The sequence below is a fragment of the Sphaeramia orbicularis genome, chromosome 3, assembly GCF_902148855.1.
Source record: "Sphaeramia orbicularis chromosome 3, fSphaOr1.1, whole genome shotgun sequence".
In the NCBI taxonomy this organism is placed as follows: domain Eukaryota; kingdom Metazoa; phylum Chordata; class Actinopteri; order Kurtiformes; family Apogonidae; genus Sphaeramia; species Sphaeramia orbicularis.
In genome coordinates this window covers 45,186,608-45,209,448 of record NC_043959.1, presented here as the reverse complement: position 1 = coordinate 45,209,448, position 22,841 = coordinate 45,186,608, and the positions used below count along the sequence as shown (strand labels likewise).

The 22,841-nt window shown below is 36.9% G+C and overlaps 1 protein-coding gene across 2 annotated transcripts in view; it reads right to left on the bottom strand.

The window, feature by feature from the left end:
* Positions 1-2,768: 2,768 nt before the first annotated feature.
* kiaa1549lb (KIAA1549-like b) overlaps positions 2,769-22,841 on the bottom strand; it is a 112,914-nt gene continuing 92,841 nt past the window's right edge. Inside the window, exons 14-20 of one of the 2 annotated variants that reach the window (XM_030130816.1) lie at positions 21,888-22,099; positions 18,341-18,473; positions 13,276-13,656; positions 13,107-13,201; positions 12,603-12,751; positions 7,620-7,771; positions 2,769-5,648 (exon numbers count right to left, since the gene is read on the bottom strand). In XM_030130816.1, coding sequence (XP_029986676.1) covers positions 5,385-5,648; positions 7,620-7,771; positions 12,603-12,751; positions 13,107-13,201; positions 13,276-13,656; positions 18,341-18,473; positions 21,888-22,099 — 1,386 coding nt within the window. In that variant the 3' untranslated portion in view covers positions 2,769-5,384. The remainder of the gene's footprint in view (positions 5,649-7,619; positions 7,772-12,602; positions 12,752-13,106; positions 13,202-13,275; positions 13,657-18,340; positions 18,474-21,887; positions 22,100-22,841) is intronic. The other variant, XM_030130817.1, reaches the window with a different exon arrangement.

The following is a 22,841-nucleotide window of genomic DNA, read 5'->3' as shown; positions in this document are numbered from 1 at the left end:
TCATCGATCAAAAAAAAAAAAAATAGCATAGCCTGTGAATCATCTATCATCTTAAAATGGGTTGGTAATATACATATTCATGCTCTGTTCCAGCCCACAAAAATCTGAGAAATGTCCAAATGTCAGGATTAGTACAAGATTATTGGGCCCTTAATGATGTCAGACAAACTTGCAGAGCCATCAGGAAGGAAAAACTTTTCAAAGTCTTTAATTTTAGACTTACCTGTTGAGGTTGTTGTAGTCATAAATAGGTGAAAAAAAGCATCTTATTAATAAAACTAAATGTGGAGGATGTCTATGTGGTACCACCTGCGATCCCAGGAGGACCAAGGACTTTAGTGAGGACCGCTTGTCTTATTTAGGATGTTGTTTTGCCGGGTGATCAGGAGGAATCACATGCTGAGGAAATTCTAGGGCAAACCCAGGACAAACTGGAAGGTGTTGCTTACTTATCTTACTTGTCCTCTTGCCGAGAGAATAAAACAGAGTAAAAGAGGTCAGAGGAGGAATAATTTGTATTTGTTAGAATTTATTTTTTAACAGAAGCTGTTAGAAAGGACATACAAATCATAAACACTGATTAGAATAAAAAGAAAAGTCAGTCAGATACCATTTAATGTAATCTTGTACATCAACACAGACACTACATAGCAAATATACACTGGCCAAAAAAAAAAAAACACACACACACTCAATATGTTATAGGGCCAACTTAAGACTAGATTATGTGACATATTTCCTGCAGCATTATTTATGCAACATAAGAAATGTCACAGCGTATATTTTCTTCATAGATCTTGTATTGATGATGGAAAGACGGACTGCTGTGTACAGTCTTCAAAGCTTCTCAACGGGAATCTGGACTCTGTGCTTGTCAGTCCATGTGTGAAAATGATGTTTCATGCTCTTTCACAGTTTGATCCTGATGAATCCTGGCTTTGTCATCTTGGAACATGTCTGTGGCATCAGGGAAGAAAAAACCACTGATGTTCAGACCTGGTCATTCAGTGTATTAGTGTATTAGGGGCGGCTGGGGCTCAGTTGGTAGACCAGGTTGTCTAATGACCAAAGTGTGGGTGGTTCAAATCCTGGCTCTGACTGTCCAAGTGTCCTTGGGCCAGACACTGAACCCTAAATTGCTCCCAGTGTGCAGCAGACCCTACTGTATGAGTGGGTGGGTGAATGTGAGGCTCTGTATTTTATACACCATGAAGGTGTACAAAATGCACTATTTAAGTGCAGTCCATATTAGGTTCAGATGATTTGGACCTGAACAACTGAACCAAGCCCAGATCATAACACTGCCCCCACAGGCTTGTACTGTATTGTAAGCACTAAGCATGATGGGTAATCACTTCATCTACCTATCACTCTGAAACAGGGTCGGTCTGGGCTGATCAGACCACATGACCTTTTTCCATTGCAACACAGTTCAATGTTTATGCTCTGTATCAAACTGATGGTTGTTTAAGAAGTGACAAGTTATTCATTACATTAAATGACTTCGTGTAGCTGAATCACGACAGTGTATGCAATGTCGTAATACTATACCTATTTGTTTACTTAAATCTAATCTAATATTGTCCTTCTTGGTGGGGCCGTATATATACAGTATATACAGCTAAATAAGATATATTTAATTCAGTGTAATTCAACATTTCTTATGTCGAATCATGTTTTTCCAGGCCTGGTGCTGATCATGATAACATCTATTGACATCTCTATTCATGGGCTGTAGAATACATCTCTTAAGGGCAGTAGATCAAATATACTTATTAAACAGTTCTTTCTTTCTTTCTGCACAAAATTCTAGTCTTTTTTATCGTCTGTGTGTTGTCTTTTTTTTTTTTTTTTTTTTTGCCGGCAAGGTTAATTAGAGTGGAACTGACCCAAACAGTACATTTGTAATGGAACCAAAGTAATGAGCTACAAATTGCTAAACAGCAGTTTTCAGGAGGTCACAGAGACCAAATATGCATCTTAGCATTCTCTATGAATAAGCAGCACCCTTTTCCTTTAAATACGTGTGGTGTGGAAATGTGCTCGATATGTTTTGTTTTGTTTTTTTTCAAGCAGCTGCTGCATCACAACCTTGAAAAATAGTTTCTTTCCAAGTCTTGCACAAAATCTGTATAAGACTGTGGAAGAATCAGTCTGCGTTTTAGTAAACAGCTGATTGTAATTACAGTTCTTTTTAAGTGCTGTTGATTTTGTAATTCCTGAATCTGTGATCCTGAGAAATGAGAGGTCGGAGCTCCTCATCCATCCAAAACATGGTTATGCAACAAAGTGTGTGTGAAGACTCTGCCATCCAGGTCACATTGTACCTGAGTGTTGTATGTAGGTAACTAGACTTGGCTCAGGTCTGTTCAGCCTTTCTGAATGAGAGGCAAAATCTCCACAGCACCTGGAAGTAAGGTCTGCATTTCTAGAACTCAAAGACCAAGTTAGTTTTCATACCTTTTTGTCACGGATCATCAGAAACTGCCTTCAATAAGGCTCATCAAGAAAAAAAAATCACAGACAGAGAGAAAATTAGATTTTGAAGACAATGATTGACTCCATTCTTCTAATAAAATCTTTTATTTAATTTTAATCATGTAAGCTAATATTTCTGTCATTCTCCATCTGTCTCATGGTCACTCGTTCACATCAATTTCTCAAGAACATTAAATATAACAAGAACAAGCAGATGAAATGAGGATCCCAGTCAGAAGAACAAAAGACATTGATTTTAATAGGATTAGCTCACTTCATATTTAATTTCGTAGAATAAATATTTTTTCATTTTTCTAAACCAATATACCATCTAGTTGTTGTTTTTTTTTTTTTTTTTTTTTTTTTTTTTTAGTTATCCGGAATTGAATGTGGACATGTGTTCAATTCTGTTATACACAAAATGGTTTTACTGTAATCTTTACAGCTCTTAAGACATTAAGTGCTCCGATGATGAATGAGTCAAATGAATCCTGAAGAAACAAGCAACAAAAAGACACAGGTTATTCTTATACCTACTTACACACCAACAGGCATGAGTATAAAAAAGCATTTCTTAGAAGAGTGGGAGGATTTGTTGAAAAGTCATAATGCAAAAAACTTAATTTATTTGAAGACTGCTTTAATAGCAACACTAGAAAAGGAAAAAATGGTTTAAAGGCATTTCTTCATGTGTCACATCTGACAACTCTCTTATGACAGCATTGATTATTATAATCAGCAAAGCATTCCGTATGATTTGCAATAATATAGTTAAAGTAGGCGATCTAGAGCTTTTGCATGTTTATGCAAAATGCATTGCAACACACCTGCCATAAACCTACATGTACTCGCTTCTAATCAATTCAGCTTTTCATTTCAGGCCAGCTGTTCTGCACTAAGAGTGGGCTCATCATAACCTATTGATGGCTTTTATGCCACAGTGAAATATGAGTATGAATCTTTGTTTGAGGACGATGACTGACAGACTTTATATGTCGTATTATGCAGTTACATAGCTGAGTGCATTGTATTGTGCCATGATTTGACTCAATGTCTTAGCCTGACGTTAAAAAAGTAATAAAATATGTTGACACACTTGGACGTGATGATTGAATGATTGAGATTTAAGTAGCAGATGATATGTTTCAAAATAGTGACTAAAGGGTTTAGTGAAATCACCTCATGACTTGTGTTTCATAGCTTTTAATTTAAACAAAAAAATATGTAAAGAAGGCATTTATAAGCTATTCTGTAGTAACCTTGTACTTCAGTTTTTATACACCTCAGACTTTAGAAGCTCAGTGATATTCTCAGGGTAGTGTTTACAATATTAACTAGACTAATTGTTTTATGAGGGAGGCCTTGTACACAGGTCATGTACTACACAGTCGATCTGAGTAGAGTTTGAAATGTTCCAAAAAAAACATCAGAGTTCACACACCTATAAAAACAACAGCATTGATGTAGTCTCGTCAGGTCATATGTCCACATGAAACTTTTATTTTATTCATGCAGTGAGCCCACTGAGACTATTCCAATAACTTAAGGTCTGCTAACTCATTTTCATGAAAGTCTGCCACTAGCAGAGCAAAGCAGCGGTACACATGGTTATGTTGCAAAGGCTTTGAGGTTGAATGTGCGTGAAAAATGTTCATGTTTAAACCATTGGACTCAGTTGTCAGTGCACATATTGAGATTAAACATTTTAGCTTAAGTGTTTTGTAATTCTTCAAGAGAAACAAATACTCAAGTCGAGGTTCGTAGATGTTTAGAGGAGCTGTTTCATACTTGTGGTTCCTCGGGTTCAGTAATATCATGTTTACTCATTATTGTTCAAATAAATGATATGTTAATGCAAGTGAGCTGCATCCAAAAGGGGATGCAATCCCTGCAAAAAAAAAAAAAAAAACCAAAACATCTGTTAAAAGACAATTATTCATTTGTCATTGTAAATTCTCATTAATTCTTAAACTAGCTGCACCAAAATCTAATGTAGAATAAATATAGGTAGGCCTATGATGATCCAGGTTTACTGTTAAAGATGCATCTGTTCATGAGTAATGCTGGTCACACAAACAAATGGACATGACTGATAAAACCTTGTTTTGCTGTTGCACAGGGTAACAAATATTGCAAAGATAAATGCTTTCCACTGTTTCAGATGCATAAAGAACAAGGCAAAGGTAATCATCAATGAAAATGGAAGATAGAAATATAGTGCATTTACGCAAAAAAGTTCTAAAAATCAGAGGTCATAGTGGTGCATGTTGTTACTGCCGTGGTGTTAATGAAACACACAGTGGACATTTTGGATATTCATCATGTATCTTGGATGTTGTATGATACTGTGACGCTTTACTGAACTGATTTTAATGCTGCCAATTTTTGAAGCTGTTATTTAATAAAAATAGCTACATGATGTCCTTACTGTACATGCTCATATACACTGTGGTCTAAAACTAACCATCTGACAGGAAGAATTTGGTCCTCTCAGTACAGACAAAATAACGCTTTTCCTCTTTTCTCAAACTATGCTGATTCACAAAAAATGTCTAATCTTGGGGAAAAAAACAATGTTTTCCATATTTCGCGTATCCTATCGACATATCTACAAATAAGAGATGCACATAGTTACTTGGGACATCGTCAGTTGTGGAGGATAATATTTTCTTTTTCAAAAAACCTATAATTTTTTTTCTGTTTCTGTTAAGTCAGGAGTTGAAAAACACTGATTGATGTGAGAAATGAAAAAATAAATCAGTGGGTAATCAGTGGTTAAAGAAGATCTGTCTGTTTAACCATACAAACATAAAAAATCAGTCCGAAGGAGTACCACCTCTGTGTGCTGCTGTTAAAGACCAACGGCTGACTATACATTTCCTGCACACAAGGGGGCAGAATTACACCTAGAACTCAAATATGTCATTCTGCTTCTTGGCGAGCTTAGCCACCTCTTGCCGAATCGCCTGCACCAGTGCAGAGGTGGAGAGGCTGCTCAGGGGCATGCTGTCCATGTCCTTCACCACCTGGGGCAGGCTCTGCTGGGATGCTGTGCTGGGGGCCGAGGGTGGCTGCTCCAGTGCCGGGTTGTACTGCAGGGGGAGCCTCATGGGACTCCCCTGGGGGTAACGAGGATGAGGAAAAGCTTCTACATACCCGGGCAGGGGTACCTGGAAAACAGGGCAGAAATAACATCAGTATTTTATTATTACTACCTATCAAATATAGCTGTCAACTCAATTAAAAGCCATGTATTATGGGCATTTGTTTGTTTTTATTTTGCGTGAAAAGGTTCTATTCTGCCATAATTTTAGACATAATTCAATGGGTGACGAGAAAATTTGTATTTGGGAAAAAGTACAAAAATGATCCAAAATAAAAGGAACTAAAAATGAGATCTAGATAGATGACTCTGAAATGGAACTCGGTTCAAACAGTGTTTGAACAGCACAAATGGTTTATGTTTGATGTGGATAGTGTCAGATTTACACCATACAATATAAGAAAAGGATGAATTCACAATAAAAAAGTGTTCATTTAGGAAATGTGCTCAACTACCCCGGTATTTTGCTGTGTCCCCTCAACGCCAGCCTTAAATTCAGTTCAGCAAATGGTTTCTAAATGACACTGGTTCTGCAAAAAGACACTGCGTGAAGGCATCTGGTTGAAACAGGCAAACAGACAGAACAAAACAGAACACCCATACAAAAGAGAAGAGTCCAACGCACGGAAGAGGAGGGAGGGTCACATGGACAACAACAGATTTGACAAGACGAATGGAACCGGTCGACTTTAATGAAAAACAAAAGAGAAGGTAGGAGGGTATTATTTGAAACCCAATTCTGTTTGTGGATAGATAAGAGAATGAGAAATACTTTTTGGGTGCCCGTGCCATAAAAGTCTACACAAGACAAATCTCACCTACATAACAGAAGTATATTTCCCTGCTGATCTTCTTATTTTGTGTCTCTGTGTTTACCCACTTTCATCTTCCTCTGTAGTTCAGACACTAGTAGGATGAGTGCAGTTTCTATTCCACATTCAGTTAAATGGGAAAAATTAACAATTATTCAAAGAATAGAATAGTTCTTTTTTGTTTAACTGATGCACCTAGCAGCATTTTCTGAAGCTTCTGATTGAGTCTAATTCAGCAGATGGAGTTTAACCCTTTCATGCATAAGTCACTAAAGTGGACAGTTATTCTACAGTTGTTTTCTTGTATATTAATAGGTTTTGTTGTTTTAGTTTCATATCAGCCAACACAGTGGACACTTACACACCATCTCATACCCTGACATTCATACCATTACTGTAACTTTGATGTTCTTGATAAACCTGATCTTCAGTGACATGTTTTAGTGTAAATCAATTGTTATTTGTTAGACAAAAAGGTTTTTTTTTTTTTTTTTTTGCATATTATCTCCATGAAGTGAGTAATTACTAGCATTAGAATATGTTAAAATGTGAGAAGACATCAGATTAGCAGCATTACAAATGTTTTTATTTCATTGTTTTCATATCACTTTCTCATATTGGGTTTTAAACATATGTTTCTTTACTTCAAAAATTAAATGCATGGATATTTTTGTAACTCTATAGAAAAGAAAACTTGATCACATTGTTTTTTTTATGCCTAAGGAGGAATAAAATCACTCAAGAAAAAATCTTGACTAAGGTTCTCATATTTCATGCATGAAAGGGTTAAAATGGAAATGTCAGTCGTAACATTCAGCAACTGTATAAAAAAAACCTGTGCAAAATTCAAGCTAACACACACTAATATCATCACTAGGAACAGGCCTCATTCTCTGTGAACTCTACAACAAAACCTCTCACAGGAACAAGGCCAAAGTCATCAAAGTCAGTATATATTAATAGAAGAAGAGGAAAAAGGTCAGGGAGGCATTGTCATCCAAAGTAAAATACCTCCTAAGCAGAGACAGGGATTACACAAAGACAAAAACTGAACCAAGTCCATAACTACAAAGCTAACTCCATCTGTTCAAAAACACTGTAAGATGCAGTTTAAGACTATGGAAATACATAGTGAATGAATCTTGAGTTAACATTTGTCAACCATTCCATGTTTTATCATTCTGATGTATTTTATAGGTTGGAGTGGTTTCCTTATGCTTCCTTACAGAGTCTGCCCACTGTGGCGGCACATCCTCAGGCTCAGGAGGATAGGACATCCAGGAGGGACTGTGGTAGGAGGTGGGCGGTGTGGAGACGAAGTATTCTGAGTAACCGGATCTGCTGGCTGGGATGGCGTAGACAGCTGTTATTGGGTTTCCTACAGAGGAGAGAAGAGAAACATTCACCAGAGAACACATTCAGATTTGTGAGTGTCAGTGTCAGTGTTGGGAAGGTTGCATTTGAAATGTAATACTTTACAGATTAGTAGTTTCCTGTTAAAAATGTCACTTCAGTCATGGGTGGCGGGTCGTCTAATAACTGAAGGGTTGGTGGTTCGAATCCCGCTCTGTCTTACTTATGTGCGCGTTGTGTCCTTGGGCAAGACACTTAACCAACCTTGCCTCCAGTGTCACTCACACTGGTGTATGAATGCCTAGGAATGTTCAGTGGTGGTCAGAGGGGCTGTTAGGTGTGAACCCCAGGGCAACTGTGGCTACAAACGTAGTTTACCACCACCAGAGTGTGAATGTGTGAGTGAATGAATAATGGATCAATAATGTAAAGCGCTTTGGGTGCCTTGAAAACAAGGTTATTATCGTTAACAAAAACGAACGAAATGACGAAAACTAAAATTGTAAAAACATTTTCGTTAACTGAAATAAATAAAAACTCTAATTAAAAGAAAAAAATGATAACTAACTGAAACTGTATTGTGAGCTTACAAAACTAACTAAAACGTATAAAAATTATGGATAAAATTCCCTTCGTTTTCGTCTTTGTCAATGTTGGATTGATATCAAATTGATTTATTTCGCTCCAGCAGTTTTAGCTAGCAGCACCATAGGACATTTCAGTCTGTCATGTCTGGTCACTGGTGGTTTCCAGTCGTCTTCTGGTCCCCACTTTACCTGGAACATACAGACTAAAGCTGGGACAAAGCAGCACAGTCCTGTCTGGGATTTACCTTAGTGATGAGTGGGGTCATTTTTGTTTTTTTTTGCACACTGTGTGTGTGTGTGTGTGTGAGTGACAGACAGAGCGGAGCTAAAGGACAGCGTCAGTGTTGAACTAGCATCCAGGTAAAAACTGAAGAGTTTATCACCATGAAAAGGCCTTCCAAGGCCTTAACTGCACAGTTTAGAAGAGGAGAAAAGAGGAGGATGAAAACTAATCCAATTACAGAGGTATGGAACCTGTTAGAATGTTAAAAAATGTTTGATGTTACAACCAACAGCTAGCTGAACTGAACTGAAGCAAAGTTGGCTAATAATGGAACTGGAGATGAATAAGAGATGAGATAAATGCTAAGGTGTGGTTTACTGATGAGGAACTGGGTTATATATGTTGGTTTATAAATGTTTCTGTATGGTTTATATATGTTTGTATGCGGTTTACTGCTGGTTAGCTGGTTTATATATGTTTCTATCTGGTTTAACTGCTGGTTAGCTGGTTTATATATGTTTCTATCTGGTTTAACTGCTGGTTAGCTGGTTTATATGTGTTTCTATCTGGTTTAACTGCTGGCTGCTTTGTGCATCTCCTCTTACGCTTTGCACATCTTCGCACTGTTTTCACGTAAGTGACGTTGTGTATGGATTGCACCCTCCCCAACCTGCTATAGAGAATTTATACATTGTACTGTACATGTGTTTGTGTCTCTGCTCAGTCAATGAGCCGCCCTAACCCGACCCCCAAATAAAGTGTCCAGAGTAACCCGCTGATTTGCACCTCACTAATTTCTTTGAATAGGATGGTGAGGAAGATAAAACATATGAAATAACTAAAACTAATACTAAAACTAAACTAAACTAAACTAAACTAAACTAAACTAAAACTAAGCATTCAGAAAAAAATGATAACTAATAAAAACTAGCAAACCTGCTCTAAAAACTAATTAAAACTAACTGAATTAGAGAAAAAAAAGTCAAAACTAATTAAAACTAAACTATCATTAAAAATCCAAAATTATTATAACCTTGCTTGAAAAGCACTATAGAAATCTAATCCATTATTATTATTATTTCAAATGTTGTTCATCAAATTAATGTAACTTATTATATGCAGTCGAGGAAAAAGTCAGGTGCATTGGATCGTGTACAAACCAACAGGGTGTCGGAATGTATACAGGCACGTAAAAAATTATTAGACCACCCTTGTTTTCTTCAGTTTCCTGTTCATTTTAATACCTGGTACAACTAAAGGTACATTTGTTCAGACAAATATAATAATTATAACAAAAATAGCTCATAAGACTTCAGACTATCAGAGCTGATATCTAGTCATTTTCCATGTTTTCTTGATAATAACCAAAATCACTTCAGTTCTTACATCAATAGCTATGGCATTGGACTGACAAAACAGTGCTTTTAGGCATTCCATGTTTTTTTTCTGTCTGTTTTAGTCACATGATACACACAGGAGTTAATACTTGATTGCATAACCATTGTTTCTGATGACTTTGATGGTCTAATAATTTTTTCCACGACTGTATTGTTAGCCTCATTCATTGTATAACTCCCAGTGTCATTTTTTTTTTCAGGTCATAATCAAATGATGAACAATGATGCAGCAGTGTTAGGAGGGCAAAGTTATGCAGAGATCACAATTTGGCTAAAAATATGATTTAGACAATTATGCTATGAGGCTAACAATTACTTTTCTGTTTTAAATTGGACATTGAAGCTGAAAAGTCCAAAAATCTATACATTTTAAGGCACCGTAAATAAGCAATAACACTGGTTAGGTTTAATGTTGACAAAAGATTTATTAAAAGTTATTCACTTGAACGTGACTTAAGACTGGATTTTTATTTTTATTTTTTTTTAACACCAATGGGAAACACATTTTGTACTGAAATGTAATGTCAGAGCCCTTTGCTGATTTCAGAGGGAAAATATTGATGAATTCCTCAAAATGAAAGGTATTCTTCTCCAATGACATCGTACAATGCTAAAACTCATAGTCATACATTATGACTAAAGCTTGTCTAGAACTAGCGACAGTTTTATATCCACTCTCATATTTGTCACATATGACAAAGGATGGCATTCTTGCACAGTGAAAAGCTGCAAATTAACCAAATGACCTTTTAATAAAAAATAATATATAGAATATAGAATAATATAAATAATGATGTGATCCTTTTGAAAACATTTTTGATTAGTAACTGTATCTAATTACATTTTTAGATGCATCCACAAATCTCCTTAAGGTCTGTACACCTACAGGTGGTGGAGTCCCTATCATCTTTAAAATGTCAAATCTCAGGAACAGTTTGGCACAAATATTCACTGATACTCAAAGCTGAACTGGTAAGATTTTGATGGTCAAAGGTCATGGTCACTGTGACATTGCTGCTAGCAACTGAGAGGACTTAAAGAACAGTTTATGGACTTAAAGAACGGTTTACATGCAAGGTTTTAAACTTTAGGCTCTTGTTTCTCTGCAACTCTAACAACTTAAAATGATGTTATTTTGCAATTTTGCTCACTCAACACTATTACATGTAACTAGTTACCACTCGCTGGAAGACCTTGAATTGTGAACAGTCTTCATTTGTCAAATGATCTGCTTTTTAGAGGGATTGGACAGCTCATGTCACCAAAAATATACACCGCTGCCCGTAAAGTTGAAATAATTTTGCTTTCAGACACATTCTTCTGTTCATTCCTATTTATACACTTATACATATACGTTAATCTCCTTTGACCTGGTACAGTGATTGTACACTGAGTCCCAGTTACACTTAATATATCAAAAATAAATCACACTGTTACAGACATTTCCTGAGAAGAGATTAAAAAAAATATTTTATTCCAACTTTACAGGCGACCTGCTGTTGGTTATAGCATTAATGTTTCTTGGCTAGAAAATGAGTTTGAGTTATGTAGTGTGTGTCTGCACTAAAACAGTTCAGTGTCCACTTCAACCTGCATAGTTTGTGTAATGTGTTGTTTTATTGCTACAGAAGAAATAAAGCCTGATGAAATTATGATGAATTACAGTTACTCTGTGAGCTGCTGGTCTTGCTACTGAACACCGGTGTGCAGTAACTGTGACTTACACTGATGTTTGGGGAAGCAATGGTGCAAAACACAACATCAGGGTGTAAAAACATTTTTAGGTCAGTATAAAACTCAGCTGGGCCAAATGAATCCTCCACATCCTAGGTAATTAATAAGAACAACAGCAGCCGCCATGGACGGAATCACAGTTAGTAAATTCTGGACTTCTGCGTGCTTCATCAATGACCAGATTTGTTCTTTTTTTCTTTGCTATTAAAATGTTGCTGTTGCACAAGCATATATTACATAAACCAGTCTTGTAGCATCATTGTAATTTTAATTTTACTGACTGTTTTTTATGTTTGTTTGTTTACAGTTTGTAAATTTGTCAAAAAACTTGAATAAATAGAAGTTTAAAAAAATAAAATAAAAAAATGTCGCTGTAGTTAAGGTTCAAACCGTTGCAAAAATTATAAGTTTTCAGTCAAATAACAACAACCACATAAAGCAAAAAGAAAAGCACTTGGAGAGCGCATACCTCCGCCAAGGCAGGTCAGTGTGCTTCCCCAACCCCTCCCCCCCCGATCCACAATCACCACCAAAAATTAATAATTTCTTCCTTGTGCCAGTATCAACATTTCCTGAAAATTTCATGAAAATCTGTCCATAACTTTTACAGTTATCTTGCTAACAAACAAACAAACAAACACGCACGCACACACACAAAGCAAAGCGATCACAATACCTCCTGGCAAAGATAATAATATCACACATCACTTAAATCGTCCAGAGACCAGTGAAAACTTGTTATAGTTTGGTTGTGAGGAGCCCACATTTTATGAGATGAGACAAATTGTGATACAGATCATGCATTCTGCCTTAAAATACCATCGCCTTTAGATGACATGTCTCAACCTGATTGTTTAATATTAATGCTATTAGAATATGAACGCTTGCATAGCTCTGATCACCCTACAGGCTTACCTGAGTAGTTGGACACAGGCTGCTCTGCAGTGATAGATGGAAGTGCTGCTCTAGTTGTTGGCCCATATGGGTTGTTCTCATGTTGACTCTGCATTCCAGTGACAGATGTCTCAGAGCTCCTTCCCTTAGGCCCCAAGTCTGAAGTGGAACTAAGTTGTGCAGAGACAGAAAAGGCATAAATGTGGAGTCAGTGCAGTAATAGAACCACACCACCAGATGGCAGAGACACTCCATGTAGACAAGTGAGTTTCTTATTTAGATTCTTCCCATCTCTCAATGCACTAGTTCAATATTCAAATTTATACAAGGCCTAAAATCACCCTGGCCACAGCACATTACCTACAGAATATGTGGTCCCTGAATATGAATTTGAATGTGAATGAATGTGGAATATCTGATGGGCTTTGGGATGCCACAGACAGGGTATCTTCATCTGTATGTGTGTGTGTGTGTGTGTGTGTGTGTGTGTGTGTGTGTGTGTGTGTGGGTTTTAGTCAGATTTACCGTCTTAAGGAGGTCCCAGGAGGAGGTCCAGTCCGTGGTGGTAAAGGCGGAGGAGAACCCATGGCCATTTCAGGGAGCTGGGTGAAGCGAAAGGCCTTTAACAGATAGAGAAAAGCAATTAAGTAGCAGACACTTGAAGAGATGTAGGAAATGAAGATATCACACTCACTGGTTTAGGCAGGCTGCACTGATACACATCAGCACCATAAGATGGTACCCACTGCAGGCCTCCCCGTCCACAGCTCATTGTGCCCGGAGCACTGGTCACCACATCTGCATAGGGGAGGGGAGGCGGCGCAGGGCTGTAGTGACCAGGTGGGGGCTGGTGGTGGTGGTGGTGGGAGTGCCTTCCGGATGTAGACTGCCCCCCAGAAGCCAGGCTGAATGCCTCCTCCAGCAGCAGGTGCATTTGCTGTCGTACTTCATCAATGGACGGCTGTGAGCTCAGAGTGGATGTCTCTGAGTGGCCTTTCAGACCCCGGCCGTACATGTACCCCCGAGGCCCGATGAGGCGGTCAACATTCGTCTCCTCAATCAACTCAGGCTCCGTCTAAACATTGAGAGAAATTCACCAAAAAAAGGCCAGCGCTGTTAATTCTGATACTTTCAGACACTTAGACAGGGAAAGAACAATGAAAGCACTCTAAAGTAACTTCACTTCGATCTTTGATCCGTCAAGTGCCTTATGTTGTAACTTTATTCTGTTAGGTGTCTTAAGTTTCATTCATTTGTTTTTTTAGTTTACAGTCTTTTTTTTTTTTTTTTTTTTACTTATGTTCCTTGCTACACCGTGGACCTTACAATAACAGGTTCAGTCTTCTGTATGTACTGTACATATGGCAAAACCGACAATAAAACCTAATTTTGATTTAGACTGAATGGTGGATTTATTATTGATTAGATGAAAGCATTAAAATATAAGTGAAATCAAAATCAGATTACTTTATTGTCATTCAGGCAAATTACATCAGATATACACTGCAGAACGAAATGACGATGCAGGGTCAACAATAAAAACACATATAGTTAAAAAAAAAAAAAAAAAAAAAAAAAAAACACCTGAGATAAAATAAGTTTTAAAATACTGGTGAGGTAGTGCAGTGAGTGAATAAATAAATATAAAATGGTAGAAAAAATAGGTAGTTATTCCACAAATAAGTAAAAAGCTATTGCACAATTTTCCACAATCCTATTTACGGTCCTTTGTTTAAAAGACGGTAAATAGTGGAATGGCGAGTGTATCAAAAAAGCACATGAAACCTATAAAACAACTGAAAGAAAATCATGTAAAATAATCTGTGCCCATATTTTTTGAATTGTGTTATAATTTACAAAGAGAATATAACAAACACAGCAGAGTTTGTCAGTGGCTTCTATCCTTCTCTTAGTGTAGCTGAATTTTTTAAAGTTGAGCTATTAGGAACGTTTTGTTTCACATTATAGTATCTTGAGTGAACTTTATTTACAGGTCTGCAGTAAATTTAGCAACAGAACCAAACACAGGTTAAATGACCAAAAAAAACACACTTTTTTTTTTTTTGTCTCCACCTCCACTTTGCTTTCCATTACTTGCAGCCTCTCTAAATATTTTCCATTAGATGTTTCAGATGTTATAAAGGCACTTCATTTTTCCACATCCTATACTGTTTCTCCCTCCTCTACCACCATTTTTGTATCCATCCCTTCAGTCCCTACACTCAGTGATAAATGAATACGAGTCAAGGCTGCCCTACTTCCTGTGCGAATAGAGGTTAGCCACAGGAGACCTAGAGTAGTGCACCTCATAAATCAGCCCCCCTGCAACATAGAAAGGCAGAGACTTGCATCTGCAGCGAAGGGCCCTGCAGCTACACTAGTCCCATTGTAATCAACAGGGCTAGGAGTTCTGAAAGAGGGACAGGTAGCTTGTACGGACTGTTGTACCGTAAAATGAACAGGACGGAGCAGGTGGCTAGGTGCTGTATGACCACAGGAAATATATTTCAGATGTGGCGTTTGGGGCCAGAATCCAATATTTCTTAGTTTTGTTACATTAAGACCTGTAGCCCTTTGTTCCAGACACAACTAAACCACCCGGTAGCACAAACTGCCTCATATTTCTACACTGCAAAAATCTAAATCTTACCAAGTGTATTTTTCTCGTTTCTAGTCAAAATATCTCATCACACTTAAAATAAGACATAATCACCTAAAGAGTAACTTTTCAGTGAGGTAGGAGAACTTATTTTTAGACAATAGATCTTCCATTGGCAGATTTTTTTTTTTTTGCTTAATTCAAGATCTATTGTCACTCTTCAGGTGATTGTGTTATTTTAAGTGTGATGAGATATTTTGACAAGAAATGAGAAAAATACACTTGGTAAGATTTTAATTTTTTTCCAGTGTAGCACAGCATATATTCAAAGACATTTAAGGCATGCCGTTCTACGCTGAAAAAGTTTAAATCTTACCAAGTGTATTTTTCTCATTTCTAGTCAAAATATCTCATCACACTTAAAGTAAGACATAATCACCTAAAGAGTAACTTTTCAGTGAGGTATGAGAACTTATTTTTAGACAATAGATCTTGAAAATCGTATTTCAAGAAATCTTGCAAGATAATTTTCACTCGTTCCATTAGCAGATTTTTGTTGCTTAATTCAACTTTTTTTTTGCTTAATTCAAGCAAAAAAAAAATCTGCCAGTGGAACAAGTGAAAATTATCATGTAAGATTTCTTGAAATAGATTTTCAAGATGTATTGTCTAAAAACAAGTTCTTATATATCACTTACAAGTTACTCTTTAGGTCTTATTTTAAGTGTGATGAGATATTTTGACAAGAAATGAGAAAAATACACTTGGTAAGATTTTAATTTTTCTTCCAGAGTAGCACAGCATACATTCAAAGACATTTAAGGCACGCTGTTGTACGCTGCAAAAGTTTAAATCTTACCAAGTGTATTTTTCTCATTTCTAGTTAAAATATCTCATCACACTTAAAATAAGACATAATCACCTAAAGAGTAACTTTTCAGTGAGGTATGAGAACTTATTTTTAGACAATAGATCTTGAAAATCGTATTTCAAGAAATCTTGCAAGATAATTTTCACTTGTTCCATTGGCAGATTTTTTTTCCCTTAATTCAAGATTTTTTTTATTTTTTATTTTTTTGCTTAATTCAATTTCACTCGTTCCATTAGCAGATTTTTGTTGCTTAATTCAACTTTTTTTTTTTGCTTAATTCAAGCAAAAAAATCTGCCAATGGAACAAGTGGAAATTATCATGTAAGATTTCTTGAAATAGATTTTCAAGATCTATTGTCTAAAAATAAGTTCTTATATCTCACTTACAAGTTACTCTTTAGGTCTTATTTTAAGTGTGATGAGATATTTTGATTAGACATGAGAAAAATACACATGGTAAGATTTGAATTTTTGCAGCGTACAATGAATACACAGTAGATTTCATGCTGAAATATTAAAAACACTAGAGTAATTAATTAGCAGATTTTTATTGCTTAATTCAAGATTTTTTTTTGCTTAATTCAAGCAAAAAAAATCTGCCAATGGAATAAGTGAAAATTATCATGTAAGATTTCTTGAAATAGATTTTCAAGATCTATTGTCTAAAAATAAGTTCTTATATCTCACTTACAAGTTACTCTTTAGGTGATTTTGTCTTATTTTTTAGTGTGATGAGATATTTTGACTACAAATGAGAAAAATACACTTGGTAAGATTTAAATTTTTTGCAGTGTACAATGAATACACAGTAGATTTCATGCTGAAATAATAAAAACACTAGAGTAATTAATACCATTTTAATGGCTCTGTAAGCGTTCCAAGAAGCCATGCTAGTCACCTGTATGCACAATTCAAAGCCTAGTTGCCTGTGCTTTACTGCTACCACAGTTGAAAATGGCTGGCAGGTCAGTTAAAGTCCACTGACATATTTTTATCAGCACTATCTTTTTAACTAAAATACAGCTATGACTGAAAACACTCCACATTGGACTGGTCTGCACAATTACCCTTAGGAGCTCTAGTATTCTGACTCCATGACAGGAAAAGTACTATAATGGAACAATAAAAGAGTGTAGGCATAAACCATCTGTCCTGAAATGCATTATATATCAAAATGACAGGGCTTTATAAATCTTAATTCTTAATTATGAATGAACCACTTCTCTTCCTTCTGTCTGCAGTGGCACACTTAAAACCAAACCTGAGAAGAAAACGTCTGAGATTTCCAAGTGGCTGCACTGTGATTTATATAGGGTGAAAATGCACTGAAAAGCTTCAATCAATACTGTTACATTTTATTTTTCTCTGTGTTTTTTGGTCATTTTGATGCTGGACAGTAAATATTAGACAATAAGGAGAAGGGACAAAGGTCACCTGGCTCAGGTACTGAGGTTCATTCAGTGTTTTCTATTTTGACAATAATGTGATGACTTTAGAGAGCAGTATTTAAAATTTTATAACAATCTTTCATCATAGTGTGTTTCAGGTGGTCTACAACTAAAGTTTTGCTTGCTTGTGCCAATCACGGAATGGGGATTGTACTGTGCAGACTGTGGATTGTCACAGTGGCTTTATTTTTCCATAGTGGCATGAACCAGTGTCACTTCATCTATCTTCATATCAAGCCTGTATAGAACAGAGACATGAGCGCTGAAGGAGGAGGATGGGTATTTCCAAATTCTAGTATTTTTACTGATTTCTACCTGTGATTGTTGCATAAAAGGAACATTACTTTGTCCATTAACCACAGGATAGACAGTTAACCCTGGCTGACTCCATCTTCCCCAAGATGATTATAGCAGCAGGAGCTAAAATAAGGGGAAATATACGCCCAATCGAAAGGCTAAAAACAGTATAAATATAGATGATAATATTTCACACTTTTGTGGAAAAGAGAATTTTCCAAGGTTACATGTCAAACCATAAAGCTGAGCAGTAATGTCATGTGTGAGGACATCTTAAATACCATTGCTAATTACAGCTGTCAGTCATGTATTTAACTCCCCTACCTGTCTGAAAACACACCACCGTTCTGATTATTCTACACCCTGCAATCAGAGCTCACAGAAGTGCTAGAATTCCAGTTTCCTCTCAGACCACTTGAACTGCAATACGCTGAAAGGTAATAATGGAATTTTTGCCCAATGATGCCAAAAAACTGTCAAGCACTGTAACTTTAACAGCATTCAGATGTAACACGGGGTGGGTGCGTGACGACAAATGACTCACATCATAGCCACTGTTGCGGATGCCTCTCCTTGGTCTCTCTCTCATCACAAGCAGGTCCATTTCTGTTCCTCCGGGGCTGGGGCTGCTCAGGCTCTGTCTGCTGCGATAGGCCGTCTGTCCAACCTGGGAGTGCCTGTCAATTAGAGTTGAGAGTATAGTCAGTACAAATCAGACCTGGGGTCATTTGGACTGAAATCCATTCAGTAACTTTCATCCGTGGTTTTAGTGGGCCTGCACTCAAAGGATTTAAGAGCAGATGGAGGATCTAGTACAATGAGGCTGTTTGGTGTTAGTTAAAGAAGGTGGAAAATGTCACTGATTCCTTTTCAGAAGGCTGCATAACCGTAACCTGCACACTGAATAGTTCTATTTAGCTTATATTATTCGGGGATAGAAACCCTTCTAATGCATTTTTATCAAAGGTCTTGATGTGATTCACATCGCCAATTTAAGGGCATTGTTCGGAAGCACAGCACAGCTAAATTAATCACTAGGTTTCTAGAAGTTTTCATGTAAATTACTTAGGTGAAAGTTAAAATGCTCCAGTTAAAGTTCTGCATTCAAAACTGTACTTATGTAAAATTATGCACGAATTATAAGTAAAATATCTTAGGTAAAACCTGCTGGGTAAACGGTCCCCATCAGCATTTTTTCTATTATATCTGATGCTTTTGGAGTCATATTCCTCCTGCATTAAAGCGGCAGTGTGTAATATTTAGAGAGATCTAGTGGTGAAGTTGCATTTAGATTGGGACCATCTGAATATCCAACTCCTATTCCATATGGTGGCTCCAAGAAACACAGAGGTCCCTTGTTACAACCAGTGATTGCTTTGACTGTTCTGGGTTTTTTAAGTGGAGAATATAAATCTGGTCTACAAACGTAAGAGCGGAAAAATTGCACTATAAAGCTGGCTGCCACCTGCCATAAACTGTAAAAAATAAATGAATTAAAAAAAGGAGCAAGTCCATTCTGAACTACTTTATAAACATGGTGGGACTACATCAGTGGCGATTTCTCATGGACTGCAAGGGAAGCCCAGCTTCCCCTAAAATTACGAAAATTAAATGGTCAAATATGTTCGGTTGTGTTGACAATTCATTGACTACAAATGTGTTAGAACACATTCATCTCACAGACGAGTTCGTTCAGAATCAGCTTTATCACAAATCAGACTCAATGTTGTTCACTTCTCATGCATTCCCGTTGCGCTGTTTTCTCATTCAATCTATGCTCAGTGCATTTGCCCGTAGACACTCAGCGTCCATGCACTTCAATGGGACTGAGTGGAACCGTTTTTTTCATTGCCTCAAAACTGGATGGTAATTGGATAAATGCCACAATGTTGTCCCGCCCCCGGATGCTCGGCGTCTCTAGGGGTGAATGGAGCTGTGGGCGGAGCTCGGTGGGGCTGGATGCCAGGCTTCCACGTGCTGATTGGAGGATCAGTCGAAAGGCTGAATCCCATTTGATTGACAGCTATTTTGAGATCTACTCCTTCACTGACAGAGTTCAGTTTAATACCGTCGCGCATTCTGCTGTGAAATCGAGAGAGAAACCACTACTAAATTACTTGTTCATTTCTTGCACTGTAAATAAAACACACTCATTGTACTTCCTAGTTTCAATTTAACATAATTTCAATGTTTTCTTGTTTACTTGGTACAATAAGGTCACTGACCATTTTCTTAAAAAGGAATGGAGGGCCAAATTTATGTTTAAATAACTTGACTTTTTTTTTTGATGTAAGCTGACAATGAGCTTCCCCTCTCTGAAAGACGAGCAGCCGCCACTGGACTACATGGTAGATTCTATGAAAGGAGACTCGCTTCATCTGTAGAGTTAAGATAAGATAAGATAAGATAAGATAAGATAAGATAAGATAAGATAAGATAAGATAAGATAAGATAAGATAAGATAAGATAAGATAAGATAAGATTTTATTGATCCCACCATGTGGACATTTAGCAGTTTACAGGAGCAATATGTAACACACCAGTGCAAAAGAAAGGCAAGTAGAAATAAATGTTCTTAAAAGTATAAAAATTTACGTATAACATTTTTTAAGATATTTACATATTTACATAGTGATTGCACACATACATGATGTGGTATGGGGGTGGTGGATAAATAAAAATGGTGGATAAATATAAATGGCAAAGTCTACAGTAAGAAAAAGCATAACAGTTGTTATTGTCAGATAATGTTAATAATGTTTGAAACACTGATTAAAACCTAATTGATAATATGATACTCCTACTAACCAGCCTAAATCCTACACACTGACAGACTAATGTATTTTACTGCTGTGCATGTTAAGCTCACTGGAACTACTTCATATACTGTTAGTTAAATTAACGTCAGTGCAACATATTCTACAGGATCATCATATATTTGTGGCATCGCTGTCTGAGAACCATGTCTCTGAACAATCAACTTTTCACACCTTCATAAAATAGCCACATTTTCAGATTCTGACAGCTGAAGAAATAATTTATTTTTGAGAATTTTCTCAGCACATAAAGGAAAATTGTCCTTTTTTTCACATTGAACACAGAAAATCACACTTAGACATATATAGTTATTGAGCAGTGTGACGGAAGACGCTATGATTGTAAATGTTTTTTGGGGGTTTTTTTGGACTTTGTACTAAGCACTAATTTTTGGACTTTGGGAAGACGGGCACAATAAATCACTTAAAAAATTTTTTTTTTTCGACTACGCCATGATTTTCCCTTTCATTCTGAGGAACCCCGTCACAGCAGTAAAGATATGAACATGTGTAATTTCAAAAGTATCTATAAACTAAAGTTGTCAAGTAAATGTAATAAAGTAAAAAGCACAGTATTTGCCTGAGATAGAGCAGACGTATGAGTATAAAGAAAAATAAAATACATTTTACAGATGATAACAGCGTATAATTAGTGCCAGAGGACCTGCTTTACATGTATCACCTGTGTACATGAGTGTGCGCATACTAATTTTGACACTACAAAGCTTATCCTAACATCACCTTTATCCTGCTCACTGTTCCGTATCGAGAAAAAAAAAAAAAAAAATCATTAAACCTTCCACTAAGTCAACACAAACACAACATTCACTTATAGCTGCTTTGACGGAATCTGGTGTGGCTACATGTATAAATCTGGTGTGAAAATATTTATACCCTTGACCTGAATCTGTAATAACTTTGTCCATATTTATATTTATGTGTATCTGCAAAGCTGAAGTAGGACAGGACGAGCATAGTGGACCGACTGACCGACCCTGCCAATCCTCTTATCTCCACTACAGAAGCACAGGACTGAGATCAAACTAATCAGACAGGCTTGATGGCCCTCCACTCTGCCTACTAAGACAGGATAATGACAACATTAGAGTAGACAGTTAGCAGAGATGGTAATTAGAAGGCCAATCAGGATATTACATGTCACGTCACCTGTAGTAGTGTATGAGCGGCTGCTTTGTGTCCTTGCGTGAGGCAGCGGTTCGCACATTTACGTCAACTTTTGTGGGTTCTACGTGCTTGTTCACTCCCCCCCCTCACCTCCTGTGAGACTTGACATAAGTGGAACCTCGCTCATCATCGGGCTCACCGGCTGCCCTCTCATGGCTGTGGCGCTGTCTCTGCGAAAGGGCCCGACCGCTACTGCTGCCGTCGGTGGAAGGGAAGTCGTAATAGCCCTTCCTCTTGGCCTTCAGCCTCAGCTTGTTTCTGTAGTGTTCAATGTCTGATTTCTGCTTCAGAGCCATGTTCACCTGTAGAGAGGAAACAGATCAAGAAGCAAAGACCCGAGATCCAATCAGAAACAGTCATAATGTTTATCATTCTGTGGGTGGTTTGGTTCTACTCTGTCTCAAAAACAATTTGTGGACCAGTGATCAAAGAGGGTTAGACCTGCATAAATCTTAAGAATTATATAATAACACATGAAGCAGGGCTGTGGGATATGACAACAGACATCACGTGATGATCATTTTATTTCAAACTAGAAAAGCACTCGGAGAGCACAGACCTCCACCAAGGCAGATATTTATTTATTTATTTATTTATTTATTTATTTATTTATTTATTTATTTAATTTGTTGATTTAGTAGGGGCAGTACACATTAATGAATATTTCTGTAAATGTGCCAGTATTAGCAAAAAACCTATTTTTCAACTGTTGTCCCTGGGTAAGGTGTAAAATACCAGCACTCATACAATTAGAAACCTTTAAAAATTAAGGCTACATCCACACATTACATAGCATTAGTTCACACACACACACACACACACACACACACACACACACACAGTATACACAGTTAACCTTTAACCCTTTCATGCATACTGGTCACTACGGTGGACAGCTATTCTACAGCTGTTCTCTTGTATATTCATGGATTTTGTTCTTTTTGTTTTTTTTTTGTTTTGTTTTGTTTTGTTTTTTTACACATATCTTTATTAAAGTTTTAAGACACTTCATATCTTTTCTGACATGAATTGGTAACATTATGT